The sequence below is a fragment of the Pleurodeles waltl genome, chromosome 9 (genome assembly GCF_031143425.1).
Source record: "Pleurodeles waltl isolate 20211129_DDA chromosome 9, aPleWal1.hap1.20221129, whole genome shotgun sequence".
In the NCBI taxonomy this organism is placed as follows: domain Eukaryota; kingdom Metazoa; phylum Chordata; class Amphibia; order Caudata; family Salamandridae; genus Pleurodeles; species Pleurodeles waltl.
In genome coordinates, this window is record NC_090448.1 from 334,654,884 (window position 1) to 334,670,797 (window position 15,914).

Sequence of the window (15,914 nt, forward strand, 5' to 3'; positions counted from 1 at the left end):
TCCTGTCCTTCAACAATGGTAATAAACAGCATATTACAATCTGTGTATCTGCATACATGGTTCATACCATGACGTTTTCATATATATATATATATATATATATTTTTTTTAAATAAAGTATTTGAGCAAAATCAGGATCCAAGGGGTTATATGCTTGCATTAAAGTAAAAGCACACTAAAGAGGGCGCCTTACTGTCAGGAGAGTGGTTTCCCTATGCAAATTCATTGTAATATTCAATATGTGAGGACGTAACGTGCTCTTCTCATGTCAATTTAACAGTACTCTTGTAATAACAAGGAATTTGACATTTAAGCTCTAGTAATAAAAGTGTGTATGTATCTATGTATATGTAAACCATGTCTGTGAAAATGAAAATGGGACAATGCAACATGTAATTTGGAGAAAGTGTAGTAATAAAAACACAGACTCGCATATTTCTACAGTGCAAAGGTCAAATCATATACCCTCACCATAGTACAGCTTCATTTTATGTAGCTTCTGACTCATTGTGCCCTAAATCTTCACTATTCACACTGTAGGCCTATGCAATGGGATAATGCTTTACTTGAATGCACTTAAAAAAAACAGCGCTTGGCATAAATCATGTATGAATATGTGCAGAATAAAAATCTATTTATAGCTACTGAGAGAGGAGAGAGGCTGTATAACCTGTTTCACGTTTCTCCTCTCATGAATCATAGTCCTTTGCACTCAAAAATGGCAATAGATAGCACATTACACTCTGCATATATAATATTTTATAGATAAAAAATGAAGCCCTTTTTTAAACATGATTACCGGCTATCCCTCTAAATGAGCTGTGGCATCCAATGGATCAGCGCTTTATCCGGATACTTGCTTCGTGCTTCCACAAGGACATATTTCAGGCTTAATTGAACTCCCAAATACCCCGGCAAGAGAGACCATCAAGATACCATAGCCCAGATGAGAGATTTATGTTGTGTTCATCAGATCAAATGAAGCTAAAGGACAAACAAATTATAATCTGCACTGTGCAGCACGGTTCAATATTTTCGGATGGGTGGTCATACAATTTGATTTTTAGATTTAACTAGAAAAGACCACAACTTGTCAAATCAGCTACTTGCTACAGACAAGCTACAGCAAACATCAGCATCTAGACTTCGGTATACACTGCAAGACATCAAAGAGCAGTTCGACGAATCCCTTTCATACAAGAAAGCTTATCGAAGTACCAGGCTATACCAAAGGCTTATGTGTAGTATTTAAATTCCCATAAAACAAAAAACCGCACTAGCGAACACAAACATGCCAAAACAATTGACAATTTACTTTAGAAGGATGACCTCTTTCCTCTTGTGCTGCTTCTGATTTTGGTGACACAAGCAAAGATATATTCAACTGTGAAGTAGGGCTCCGTTTGGGTAGGTTAGGCCTAGTCCTCCAGGTACTTTTTTCTGTCGGCAATGATAAAAATGCAGTACTTTAGGTGAGGAAATAGCTGTAGCTTGAGCAAGAGGGGCGATAGTTCCTTTTAGGATAACCTGCACGTCTATTCACTGTAATAAACAATGTAACCTACTTTCAAATGGTTTGACCACAATAAAGTTCTTGTAAAAATCAAGAGAATAATATGCCTTCCATGCCAATGTTCTATGTAGGAAGGTCGAACAGGAACATTTTCAACATGAAACTTGTCTCTAACAAGAGACAAACTGTGGAAACAGGATGACGATCAGAGGATTTGTGAAATGCCCCATCCCTTGGACCCAGACATCAAGCCAGAGTACATTTTGTTTCAACAGGGGCAGTGTTGCACACACATAAGTACTATGCTAGCAAATCCACGTGGTGTCAATGGGAAAAGACCACTGCAACATAAGCACACAGAATAATATCATCGAAGGTATTTCACTTGACCTTAGTACAGTCTTCGTGGACAGTTATGGTGTGGCTCGGGAAAACTCCTCTGTCGTAGATTAACAGCTGGTGGATTATGAGGGGGAATGATGCATTCATAGCAAATCAACGTTGCAATTCAGGGACACAGGTTTCACTGTTGCCATCTTGCTCCATATGGCCCCTTCCCAACAACTCTTAATACTGAACTATAAAACTGTAATACAATGAAGTTTGGGTGGAAAACGATATAACAACAATCCCTGAAAGGATCAACTTCACTCGTGCTACGTGTCAGAAAAGTATCACTGGCCAAGTCTTTCTTTGCCTTGTAGTGAGGGGATTAGTTGATCTAAAGAAATGCTGGCCTGTGCAGCTATGGCACATAAATGAAGGTGTCTGGGAATGTGAAGTCACATGCTGTAGTACACCAGCAAGCGAATACCTTGAGATTGAGAAGTTATGAGTCACCAACAACTGTGGTTGAGGATTTCTGCGACTGACGGAGCCTGATCAGTTAAGAGAAATCTGCACACTTGAATAATAAAATCGTAAATGTGCTGAATGCCACTACAAGTGGGAAAGAACACACAATGAATGTAGAAAAGAGACTGCAGAACCAACCGTGGAAGACAAGAAATTTGGAGATAATGATTATTTCACCATCTATTATAATTTACGCTCTGAATAAAGTTGGATAAACTGGTCATCAGCAAATAATATTGCTTTCTGAGCCTGCTAGTCCTATGCTTCATACTTTTTTGGTTCATACTGTGCCAAAAGTAATACACATGGGAAAGTGAAGGGTGAGTATGGTGCTGTTTGTTATCTATACACGCACAGGATTTTCAATTACATTTCTGTCTCCATCAACATTATCAATCAACACATTTGGGAGATATAATGATTCTTTCACCATCTATTATAGTTTACCCTCTGTATAAAGTTAGTTAAAACCGGTCATCAGCATATAATATTGCTTTATGAGCCTCCTAGTCCTATGCTTCATACTTTTTTGTTCATAATGTGCCAAAAGGAATAGGCATGGGAAATTTAAGGGTGAAAATAGTGTTGTTTGTTATCTATACATGCACAGGATTTTCAATGACATTTCTGTCTCCACCAACATTATCAGTAAACATTTTTCTTTACCTACATAGAAATAGGGCAGAATACTGTCTAATATACAAATGCAAAGCTACAAGCATTCTGTAAATAATGCTTCACTAGCTCTGAAGAATGTCAACGCCTCTACAATCTGGAGGCTTGTAGTCGGAGACACCTATTTATTAACAACCTGGATGACAGAGGACAAGATACACTGAAGCAAGGTGACAAACATGTCACGCAGACTAAAAGTTCAGTTAGCACATTTTATATGAACAATCAATTTCTGCCAAGACTTAGCTCCTTTCCTGATATCAGGCATTGATATGGCTGCCTATGCCATGGTTGCTTGCTTTCAGAAGTGAATACGCAAGGGTCCTGCACAGACTTTCACAGGAAACAGAAACTACTATGATACTGCTTTGTTTAGCTTACAAATGCAGAGGTGAGTGCATTTAAGTCTGCTGCAGCATTGTACAGGTTGCACGCCGTGAACCAGTCTTGGTGAATAGTTGTACTAAGAGTTGACAGTCATGCACCTGTTGCCTCCAAGTGAACGAGTCTATGTGCAATATTTTAGTCCTCTGATATTAGGATAAACAGATTTTTTCAAAACACTTACAGTTAAGGAAATTGGATTTTATAAGCTTCAATTAACAGCAAAGTGGCCCAGTGTTGTGTATCACATTTTGCACCAGTCATGACTGGTGGAAGGTATCGAGGCTTGTGGTAGGTGTACTCCATTTGTACTCACACTACCCAATTTACAAAAGTCCCAACATCTACAGCGGTATTAGCAGACAAGCCAGAACCAACAGCGAGTGTCCCAGAGGACATGGGTCCTTTTGGGAACTATGTGTCAGAGGTCTGCAATGGACCAAGGAGCAGTTCTGAAGCGCTGGTAACATTATGTGCCAATATAGTATTGTTGCACGTTCTTCTAATGAATAGGGGTAGTGCTTAGCACTTGTCAGGGTTACGTGCCTCAAGTTACCGTCTTATAGTGTTAGATCCACTTCCAAACCCGCACTACCATTTCCCAATGCATCAAAGTGTGGTGGTAACCATGATGATTAGGACTAGAAAAGGTCATACCAGTACGCCTCTGACTACAACTGCATCTGGGAGGGGGAAAAGGGTCACAACAACAATTATCAAAATTGTATGTTAACCATATAAAAGATATTTTCAGTGCCTAAATGACGTTTTTTGGTAAAACAAAGGAGGAAAGTAACCTAGCTACAAGTAAGTTGTTACCCTTTTAAATCGGACATACAAATGGGGATAACCATTCGTAAACATTTGTTTTTCCCCCCCGAGATAGATCCTAACAGAAGAACAGCTTTAACGTTTGATCAAGGCAAGGCTATTTTAAGTGTAAACAGCCTATCAACCACTTGAGTAAAATTATTACAAGCAAAGAAAACAACCCGATACATATCACCTTTTTTTGCAGAACGAAAACAAAGAGAAAGCGATTTCTGGAACTGGTAGGCAGCATGACAGAGTACAGTTTGGAAACGGCTCTGTCAGGTGACCTTGTGCTGGTAGTAAGTTTCATTCATGGAGCAAGAAGGGTTATCCACAGGAAAGATTACATTACTAAAATCTACATGGCCTTTGTTAAACCTCCCTTTTATTCCACAAAACGAAACTTTAATGCCCGATGCCAGAAGTGCAGCTGTCAGCACAGAACCACTACCCGATAGACACTCTTCAGGCACTTAACCGTTACCACGTGGCTACAACAACATTAGTGTGGACAGGACTAGTTGGTAACACAGTACCAACCCCTCCAACTTATCTTACATATCTTCCTCAGGAAATTGTGTTTGGCATGCCTTTGCTTGTCGGGACAAAAATGAACACAGTTCCAAGACTGTCACAGATTACGACCAGTGTAGGGGCGTATCCTGCGAACCATGTGCAGTCAGGAGGATCAAACACTTCGAATGGACAAAACGTCCTTTCTGCAAGGGAGGAGGGAACTGTCTTTTACTGGCAGTGTGCAAGCTCAAGAGAATGATTATATATGATACTATCTTGTAATTAACTTGAGCATGGATATACAATTATACATGTACATACTAAACACGTGTGGCTATAACACTTTCAGACCATGAGCTACTTTTATCAGTCTTGTGGGAAGGTCCTCACATTAGCCTTCCCAGGCTGAGAGAACAGCCAGGAAGGTAAAACCGTAGGTCCTGCAAGCTTCACTGGAGAAAGAAGCTTCAGAGTGAGTCAATAAAGTCCAAGAATTCTTCGCACGAGAAGGAAGAAAACGTTTAAGGTACACTCCTTATTGCTCTCTCCACTGCCACCTTAGTGCCTTTGTAGCCTGGATGGAATTTAAAACTTGGCAAACTGTCGGACATCGAAGCTTATTGGTATGCAGCTAACACTGCAAGGTCCACAGGGATTCCCTCAGCCTTTAATGAGCTGGGAATGCACGCGTTAACATTAAAGGAAATCGTGGCCAAAAAGTGCCTCAAATCATTTTGACTTCTTATACTCTAAATCACAACTAAAAACATCTCTTTTGGTTTCTTCATATCAACAATATAACGCTTAAAAATATCTTCTTTTCTTTTTAGCGGTTAGATCCAAACAGTATGTAGAATGCCTCTTCTGTACTCCATTTGAGTAGGGTACAATGACGTTACAACAGTGTTGCTGTGGGAGTAGAACCTACTCCCCCTTCATTTCAGAGCTACTGGTTCTCTTTTCTCAAACATTCGAGAATGTGAATGAGGCTCTTCAGCCCAAATACGTAGCCTTTGTCTGGGCCGTCATGCACAGTGGGATCGTCCCGGAAACCCTTGAAAGTGCTGTGCGCAAAGTCAATCATACGCACATCCACTTTGGGCATGAAAGGATGGCTGAGGCTGGGGATATCTTCTGGAGTCTCCGTGTCCATGTTCTCTGTACGCTTTGGACACTCTTTGCCATCATAAATGATGAGGAGGGAGCTGGAGTAAAATCGGTAGGAGGCCTGTCTCTCAAGGACACCCAGCAGACCACGTAGCTTGGTAAGAACTGGATCAAAGAGGTCCTTGCGCAGCTCCAGACCATTGTGAAGATACTGGAAAAGAGCATGTCGGAACCCATCGATCGAGAGCCCACGTCCATAATACTTATTGCGACAAACATAATGTCCCGTATTCATCTGGAAAACCTGAAGTAGAAGAAAAAAATGTTTAGATAACAATTTAAATGCATACTTCTCTCATTGAAAAACTTTTCTTCTAGCAATACAGCTCAAGAAAGAATTTTCACATTGCCTCTTTTAGGAATGTACTGAAATTCAAAGTTTCATCCGTAAGTCATTAAAATGTCAATCCTGGACTAGAACCAGTTAAAGATATATAGGAACATAAATTAGCAAAGTGTCTTCTTCCACCCCACAAACGTTTCTACGTTTCCCATCAGCCCACAGGAAAGGGAGGAACCAAAGTGCTTTGTCAAAAACGATTGAAATACTAGTAAGCTTGCACCTAGCAGCACAACACCATCTTCCATAATAAACATGCACAGATTCCAAGTGATCTCCTTTTCTATGAATATCAGGTGGTTGAATACATCACGGCCAGGGAGTGGCTAAGGAGGGTGGATCATTTGTGTCGAGGGCAGGATTCACTTCATGCTACCAAAATCACATTGGTGGCTTCTCTACACTTATTTGCGCTAAAGCCACCAAGCACTTTTTACTCACGTGACAATTTCTAAGCAATAGAGCATAAAAATCGGAAGCTGCAACAAAACCAAGGAAGTTAAGTCAAAGATGTTTTCAAGTACTTCCTGACAGCACTGACTGCGGACATTGTGTCCAAAGTATTCCAGATAAAAGCATTACCTATGGCTTAAAGTAGGGAATTTGTCAATGGGACTCGTGAAGGGCCTTCTTTTTCACAATGGGGTACTATGGGATGAATAAGTGAATCATCATCTCCTTTCCCAACGTTGCTGTGAACCACTTAAATCCCGACCACTTCGGGCTGTTTAGTTCCAGTCACTCTCATGTATACTCTTTTTTCCTCTTTGGAGTATGCAACATGGCCCTACTACCCTATGGGTCAAATAAGAGAACCTACGACCCTATCCCAATGTTATTGTGAACCTCTCAAATGGGTGGGTTGCTAGGGGTAGAGCACAAGGAATAGTGACCCCTAGCCAGACCGTTCGGGCTGTTTAGCTCTGAGCACTGGAATATGCTATATGGCCCTAATAACCTGGGGTAGTTGCCGGTTTATAACTACTGAATGCTTTGCTCTCCATGTTTGCACAATGCACTTTCCATACGACCTGCTGTGTTTATCCGGGTTGAAATAGGCTAGGTTTGATATTATATTAAGTTCGCTACTTTTTAGTCTTCAGATGACAGTACGACTTATCGATTGTTGAATGTGTTTGTCTAATTTCGTAAATTTATAGCCCTGTAAATGAAGGTAAGACTTAAGATTGATGAATTGTGTAGGTGTATCATTTAGTTAATAAACTAAAATTACTGCTACTACTATTACTGCATCCAATGTAGAGTAGTTTCTGAAAGTGTGGGGTACTGTCCAACTGACCGGCTCGTACTTATATTTTTCATTGTTCTTTCTTTTGATGTTCAAGTTACTTACATTCGGTAATGGGTTTTCTGGTAGAGACTAACTACCCACTGATTCCTCACTGAGAATTTCCCTAAGGTGCCAGACTGGATACGGAAGATTTTCATAGCAACTGTCCGATGAGTCAGTAGGTGGCAGCGTGCAGCTCCACATTAGTTCTGTCATGGATTCAACATCAGTAGTCACTATATATGGGCCATTCCCGCACACCAATGTGTGTTTTTCTCGGAACTCTGTTTGCAGCACTGGACCAGAGGTCACAGAAATAAATTATACCATTGTGGAGATCTCTAGAGTGTAATCTAGTTAGAATGTATGAGTCCAGTGCACAGAAAGGGGAGGAGGGAGGGTCAGTAAGGAATCTGCGGTTAAAATCTCTACCAGAAATGGCTTTATCAGCGGTAAGTAACTTGATCTTCTGACAGAGACTAGGGAATGGCGCAGACCAGAAAATGCTGCTCAAAGGATATAGCAAAGTGCCCATCCCACTGGACCTGGCTGTCCAGGCAGAAGTGCTTTGTGAATATGTAGAGGGATGTCCATATGGCAGCTTGGGGATGTACAGGATTGGTACAACTCATACCAGCACAGTGGTAGCAGCCTTTGTTCTGGTGGAATGCGTGCACAGGCCTTCCAGGGGTAGCTTTTTGGCTAGCCAGTAGGAGATCTTAATGCATAAAATGGTCTATTGAGAGATGGTCCTCATTTGCACCATTTTCTCCTTTTTTGCTCCAGAGAAGCCCACAAAGAGTTGATTGTCCAACCAATGGTCTCTGATGTGATTGATGTAAAAGCTGAGGGCCCTCTTGGGGTCAAGATGGTGAAGCCGTTACTCCTCCTCCTTGGATGGGGAGGTGGGGCATAAACAGCAGTCAAGCTGCGGCACAACCCATTGTGGATGGGTGAGAATACCTTTAGCAGGTATGCTGCTTTCATCAGGGGGGGATCAGCTGTGCTAGAAAGAAAGACATGTATGGCTGTTTACAGACAAGGCCTGGAATTCACTCACTCGAAGGGGGGAAGAAATGGCAATGATGACTTGTGTCTTTATGATGAGTAGATGTAAGGAACAACTGCGTATGGGCTCAAAGGGACTGCACATCAGGCATATGAGCATCAAATCAAGGTCCCACTGCAGCATCACAAAAGTTGTTGATGGGAACTTGTGGATCAGTCCTTTTAAAAATCGCATTGCAACAGGTGATTTGAAAAGGAATGGCTGATCGGGCAAATGTAGAAAGGCCCAAAATGACCAAAAGATAACTCTCAACTGTCGCCACACCAAGGACTTGCGGGGCTGAAGAGAGACAAAACAAGAACATTTCAGACAATTTTGCCCGCAAAAGCTGAACGTTACATGAAGAACCCCAGCACAACAACTTCTCCCAGCGTACTGCATATCCAGTTTTGGTGGTGTGCCACGTGGCTTACAGAATGACGCCAGTCACTTCGGGAGGAAGATTGAAAACTATCAGCTGTTGCGCCTCAATATCTATGTGTGGATGGATGCATGCACAGAGGTGTAGGCTGTGCAAGCTCTGATGCATGACCTGCCCTGCTGCTGCAACTAGGGTTCCTCCCAAAGGGGAAGCCAAATGGGAGGATATCTGCTCATTGCCAGGCGTCTGGGTACCATACTTTTACTTGCCCAGGCTGGAGCCACCACAAAGACTTAGGCCTGGTCTTTCATGATATTTTTAATACCCTGGGCAGGAGCTGTAGGGGCAGAAAGGCATACAGAAGTCACAAATCCAGGCAAAAGTAGTTTTTGAGGGATAACCTCTTAAGGAACTCCAATGTACAAAAGTCTGCACACTGCATGCTTCCTGCAGTGGCAAATAGATCGAGCCACGGTTCGCCCCATTGTTGGAAAAAACCCTGTGCAACTTTTGAGTGGAACTGCCATTCATGATTTGGTAGACAACATCAACAGTATTAGACTGCCTGGCAGTTAAAAGTCTTGCAAGGTGTTGGGCAATCACGGAAATGCCCTGACTGATCAGCCATTTCCAGAGATGTAAAGCCTCCTGGCACAGGGGCCACATTACCACACTCCCCTGTTTGTTACAGCACCCCATTGTGGTTGAGTTATCTGCAAGAACCTGTACCCATTACCGCTTATTGGACGGAACAAACGCCTTCATTGCCAAGTGAATTGGCCATGACTCCAAAACACTGATGTGGAGTCGGGTCTCTGTCAGAGACCAGAGTCTTCTGATCTCTTCTGAATCATCTCAATTCTTCTGTTACTACTGTTAGCTCTGGGTGGGGTACAGAGAGGGGTATGCCACTAGTCCTATTGCCGGTAAGCAGCCACCACTGCAGATCTTTTGTAGTCTCCTCAACACCAGGACAGGATATGAAAGGCTCCCTTGGAGTTGGGTCTACTGTAGCTTCAGATCCCACTGAAGCTCCCCAGAGTTCCACCTGGTGTGGTCCAATAGTAGGATGCAGGAGACCAAGAGGACAAGAAGCCTCAGAGCCACTCTCACTGAGACCCAGGTCAAAGGTTGAAACACTGAGATCAATGCCCGAATGTCCTGGACTCATTGAGGTGGAAGGAAGACTCGAAAGAGCACTGTATCAGAATGGCCCTGATGAAGTGGAGCCTTTGTAAAGGAGTCAGGTGTGACATTGCAAGATGATGGAAAAGCCCATCACTGTCAACAAGCCTCTTGTTGTCTGGAGGAGGTCTACAACTGTTTAAGGCGAGCCAACATTCAGCAACCAGTCATCTAGATATGGGAAGTCTGGTATTCTCACATTTCATAGATAGACTGCAGCTACCCCCACCCTATTTGTGAACACCTGAGGAGCACTGGTAAAGCTGAAGGGGAGCACAGTGAACAGGAACAGCTCTGGGCCTACCTGAAACCACAAGTAACATCTGTGGGACTGCAGGATGGGGATGTGGAAATAGGAGTCTTGCAAATTCAATGCCATCATCCAGTCTCCTGGATCCAGGGTAGACAGAACTTGGACCAGGGTGAGCATTCTGAACTTTTTCCAGAAGAAGTAGTTCTTAAGGCGCTGATCTAGAATTGGACGATGGCCTTTATCCTTTTCAGGCACCAGGAACTAATGGGGGAACAGCGCCTCCACCCAGTGAGGCGAAAGGTGATGCAATCTCTCACCCAATGCTCACATGCTGCTGAGGCATGACCTAAAGTGGTTTGGTGGCAACAGCAGGGGCTGGACGCTGGAATCCTGCTCCCCTGCCTCTACCTCGAAAGGAATGGGAGGCTTTTTGTTGTTGATGAGACGTTCTGTTGTTGCCTCTATTGGCATCTCCTCCAGAAGCCTCCTCAAAAAGGGCATAATTGTTGGGGCAACTGCCACACAGGCACAGCAAGCCCAAAAGAGTGTGGAGTGGCTTTGCTGTCCTTGAAACATTCAAGGGCTATGTCGCCTTGTCTCCAAAGAGACAGGTCTCATTTAAGGTCGTATCCATAAGTCACTGCTGGACGTAACTCGAGAATCCAGCATAACAGATCCAAGCTTGGTGCCCGAACATAACCATGGTCCTGTCTGATCTACACAGGCAGTCAGTAGTGGCCATGCCTGATGAGATGAAATAACTTTTGGTATCTTGGCAATCTTCAATGAGGTGTTGGTAGTTGGGCCTTACATCATCTGGGACCATGGGCAAGATATCCGCCACCATGTCCCTTATCACATGGGTATATCTCCCCAGGAGGCAGCTTGTATGGATGGACCCGAGGACAAAGCTGACAGAGGAGGACAATATGTTTGGAGAATGGCTCTATGCGTTTCACCTGCAGATGTGGTGGGGTAGTCAAAGGTATTTGTCTACAGACGATCAGTGGAGGCCTGCACCACCAAACATTCTAGTGACAAGTGTCGAGGTAGGAAGGCTGAGGCCCCTCGGGCAGCCACCTAGCAATTTTCTTATTGACTGGAGAGCAAGAACCTGGTTTTGCCCAGGTGCCCCAACAGAGTGTCTTTAAGGGGCTTATTGAATGGTATTAGACGTCCCTGGTTATTCTGTCCAGGATGAAGAATCAGTTCACTGGCTCCCTCTCCTCGACTACATGTCTAGACTAAAATTCTTCTTCCTACCTCCCCGATTACGTGCTCTGAGGCGTGCTTGTTTACCTATGTAATGCTCTTCTCACCACTGTGCTCATTCTCGTAAGAAGACCTCAACAGGTCTTCATGTGGACTGTATTGATCTGTGCCATTGAAAACCTTTAATAGAAAAATCTGATAAAAAAAGCATAATGTCTTGCTAGGTACCAAGGTGATGTACGTGATGTAACAACTAACTCTGCTTTCACTGTCACTAGTGAACTGTCTTCTAATAAAATACAAAGTTCAAATGGAGGTGTTACAGAAAGGATCAACCCATACCACAACCTCACATCTGAGAAGTGAGCATAAAAGCCTTTGACCAAGGCGTGTGACCATCCGTTCCATGGGCCTCCATGTGATAAAAATAAGCCAGTAGTAGTTTAAAGTTGCTTTAGTTCGGATCTAGAGAGGACTTGGCCTGACAGCATTGGCTGGACTGTTCCTTCTGGATCAGGAACAAAATAGATATGCATATAGCTGGTCTCTGCCTAGAATGGCATTGTCAGACCTAAACAATAGACTGGAATGCAGTACAAGCAATTCCCTACTGCCTAACATTAATTCAAGCATTCCTTCCATGTAACTATAAAAATTACAAATCAAAATTTAGAAGAGTGATAGTGCCTTTCTAGTTCTTTTCGGCATAAAAGTACACTCCCACACTTTGCAGTCTTCTCACAGTTTCAGGGTCTTTCAGTTTTTTTGGGGTTGTCTCCTTGAAGGGTAAACCTGTACAGTGTCCTGGACTGTGACCCTGTATTGAGAATTAAAGCAGGCATGTGATTTTGAGAAGCTGACCTGAAAAGCACTGAAATGAAAATGTCACTTACCCAGTGTACATCTGTTCGTGGCATCAGTCGCTGAAGATTCACATGTTGTGCATAGCCCGCCATCTGGTGTTGGGTCGGAGTGTTACAAGTTGTTTTTCTTCGAAGAAGTCTTTTGAGTCACGGGACCGAGAAACTCCTCCTCCTTGTCTCCATTGCGCATGGGCGTCGACTCCATCTTCGATTGTTTTCCCCGCAGAGGGTGAGGTAGGAGTTGTGTTGTAGTAATAGTGCCCATGCAATGGAGTGAATAAGTATGTACCTATTTAAGGTTTAAATAATATATTTACAAATGTACAAAGCTTAAGCTAACTTCCGAACGGCTACAGGCTCCCGGGGAGGCGGGTGGGCACATGTGAATCTTCAGTGACTGATGCCACGAACAGATGTACACTGGGTAAGTGACATTTTCAGTTCGATGGCATCTGTCGCTGTAGATACACATGTTGTGCATAGACTAGTAAGCAGTTATCTCCCCAAAAGCGGTGGCTCAGCCTGTAGGAGTGGAAGTATTTTGAAATAAGGTTCTTAACACGGCTTGACATACTGTGGCTTGTTGTGCGAATAGCACGTCTACACAGTAGTGCTTGGTGAACGTGTGAGGCGTAGACCATGTGGCTGCCTTACATATTTCGTGCATTGGAATATTTCCTAGAAAGGTCATGGTAGCGCCTTTCTTTCTGGTTGAGTGTGCCCTTGGTGTAATGGGCAGCTGTCTTTTTGCTTTAAGGTAGCAGATTTGGATGCACTTAACTATCCATCTGGCTATACCTTGTTTTGATATTGGGTTTCCTGCATGAGGTTTTTGGAATGCAATAAATAGTTGTTTAGTCTTTCTGATGTCTTTTGTTCTGTCAATGTAGTACATTAGTGCTCTTTTGACATCTAATGTATGTAGTGCCCTCTCAGCTACGGAATCTGGCTGTGGGAAGAACACTGGTAGTTCTACAGTTTGATTTAGGTGGAACGGTGAAATAACCTTTGGTAAAAATTTAGGATTGGTCCTTAGGACTACCTTATTTTTGTGTATTTGGATAAAAGGTTCTTGTATTGTAAACGCTTGAATTTCTCTTACTCTCCGTAGAGATGTGATGGCGATGAGAAATGCAACTTTCCAGGTTAGGAACTGTATTGCGCAAGAGTGCATGGGTTCAAAAGGTGGACCCATGAGTCTTGTTAAGACAACATTGAGGTTCCATGAAGGAACGGGTGGTGTCCTTGGTGGTATAATTCTTTTAAGGCCTTCCATAAATGCTTTAATGACCGGTATCCTAAATAGTGAAGTTGAATAGGTAATCTGCAGGTATGCAGATATTGCCGCAAGGTGTATTTTAATGGAAGAGAAAGCTAGGTTTGATTTTTGTAAGTGTAGCAAGTAACCCACTACATCCTTTGGAGATGCGTGTAATGGTTGGATTTGATTATGATGGCAGTAGCAAACAAACCTTTTCCATTTGCTTGCATAGCAGTGCCTAGTAGATGGTCTTCTAGCTTGCTTTATGACTTCCATACATTCTTGTGTAAGGTCTAAGTGTCCGAATTCTAGGATTTCAGGAGCCAGATTGCTAGATTCAGCGATGCTGGATCTGGGTGCCTGATCTGTTGTTTGTGTTGTGTTAACAGATCTGGCCAGTTGGGCAATTTGATGTGGGGTACTACTGATAGGTCTAGCAGTGTTGTGTACCAGGGTTGCCTTGCCCATGTTGGTGCTATCAGTATGAGTTTGAGTTTGTTTTGACTCAATTTGTTTACTAGATATGGAAGGAGAGGGAGAGGGGGAAAAGCGTATGCAAATATCCCTGACCAGTTTATCCATAGGGCATTGCCTTGGGACTGCCTGTGTGGGTATCTGGATGCGAAGTTTTGGCATTTTGCGTTCTCTTTTGTTGCAAATAAGTCTATTTGAGGTGTTCCCCAGAGTTTGAAGTAAGTGTTTAGAATTTGGGGGTGAATTTCCCATTCGTGGACTTGTTGGTGATCTCGAGAGAGATTGTCTGCAAGTTGATTCTGGATCCCTGGAATAAACTGTGCTATTAGGCGAACGTGGTTGTGAATTGCCCATCGCCATATCTTTTGTGCTAGAAGGCTCAGCTGCGTTGAGTGTGTCCCCCCCTGTTTGTTTAGATAATACATTGTTGTCATGTTGTCTGCTTTGACAAGAATGTATTTGTGAGTTATGATTGGTTGGAATACTTTTAGTGCTTGAAAAACTGCTAACAGTTCTAGGTGATTTATGTGCAGTTTTGTTTGATGTACGTCCCATTGTCCTTGTATGCTGTGTTGATCGAGGTGTGCTCCCCACCCCGTCATGGAAGCATCTGTTGTTATTACGTATTGTGGCACTGGGTCTTGGAAAGGCCGCCCTTTGTTTAGATTTATACTGTTCCACCATAGAAGCGAGAGGTATGTTTGGCGGTCTATCAACACCAGATCTAGAAGGTGACCCTGTGCTTGTGACCATTGTGATGCTAGGCACTGTTGTAAGGGCCTCATGTGCAGTCTTGCGTTCGGGACAATGGCTATGCATGAGGACATCATGCCTAGGAGTTGTAATATTTTTGCCTGTATTCTCTGTGTTGGATACATGCGTTGTATGATCTTGTTGAAATTTTGAATTCTTTGTGGACTTGGAGTGGCTAATCCTTTTGTTGTGTCTATTATGGCTCCTAGGTATTGTTGTACTTTGCACGGCAGAATGTGTGATTTTGCATAGTTGATGGTGAAACCGAGTTTGTAGAGGTTTTGTATGACCTGATTTGTGTGGTGTGTGCACCTTGTCAGTGAGTTGGTCTTGATTAGCCAGTCGTCTAGATACGGGAATACGTGTATTTGCTGCCTTCTGATGTGTGCAGCCACTACTGCTAGACATTTTGTAAAGACTCTTGGTGCGGTTGTTAAACCAAACGGCAATACTTTGAATTGGTAATGTATTCCTTTGAATACAAACCTGAGGTATTTCCTGTGCGACTGATGTATTGGTATGTGGAAATACGCGTCTTTGAGATCTAAGGTTGTCATGTAGTCCTGTTGCTTTAGCAATGGTAACACTTCTTGTAGCGTGACCATGTGAAAGTGTTCTGATTTGATGTAGGTGTTTAGTGTTCTGAGGTCTAGGATTGGTCTCAGTGTTTTGTCCTTTTTTGGTATTAGGAAGTACAGTGAATAAACTCCTGTGTTTATTTGTGTTTTTGGTACTAGTTCTATTGCGTTCTTTTGCAATAATGCTTGAACTTCTGTTTCCAGAAGGTCTGAATGTTGTTTTGATAAATTCTGTGCTTTTGGTGGTATGTTTGGAGGGATTTGTAGAAATTCTATGCAATAACCATGTTGGATAATTGCTAAGACCCAAGTGTCTGTAGTTATGTCCTCCCATGCTTGGTAATACTGACC

The 15,914-nt window shown here is 42.8% G+C and overlaps 1 protein-coding gene across 6 annotated transcripts in view; it reads right to left on the reverse strand.

The window, feature by feature from the left end:
- Positions 1–2,536: 2,536 nt before the first annotated feature.
- The window catches only part of IP6K1 (inositol hexakisphosphate kinase 1), a 186,096-nt gene continuing 172,718 nt past the window's right edge, over positions 2,537–15,914 (reverse strand). For all 6 annotated transcript variants that reach the window (XM_069206872.1, XM_069206871.1, XM_069206875.1 and 3 more), the window contains one exon: positions 2,537–6,167. In XM_069206872.1, coding sequence (XP_069062973.1) covers positions 5,703–6,167 — 465 coding nt within the window. In that variant the 3' untranslated portion in view covers positions 2,537–5,702. The remainder of the gene's footprint in view (positions 6,168–15,914) is intronic.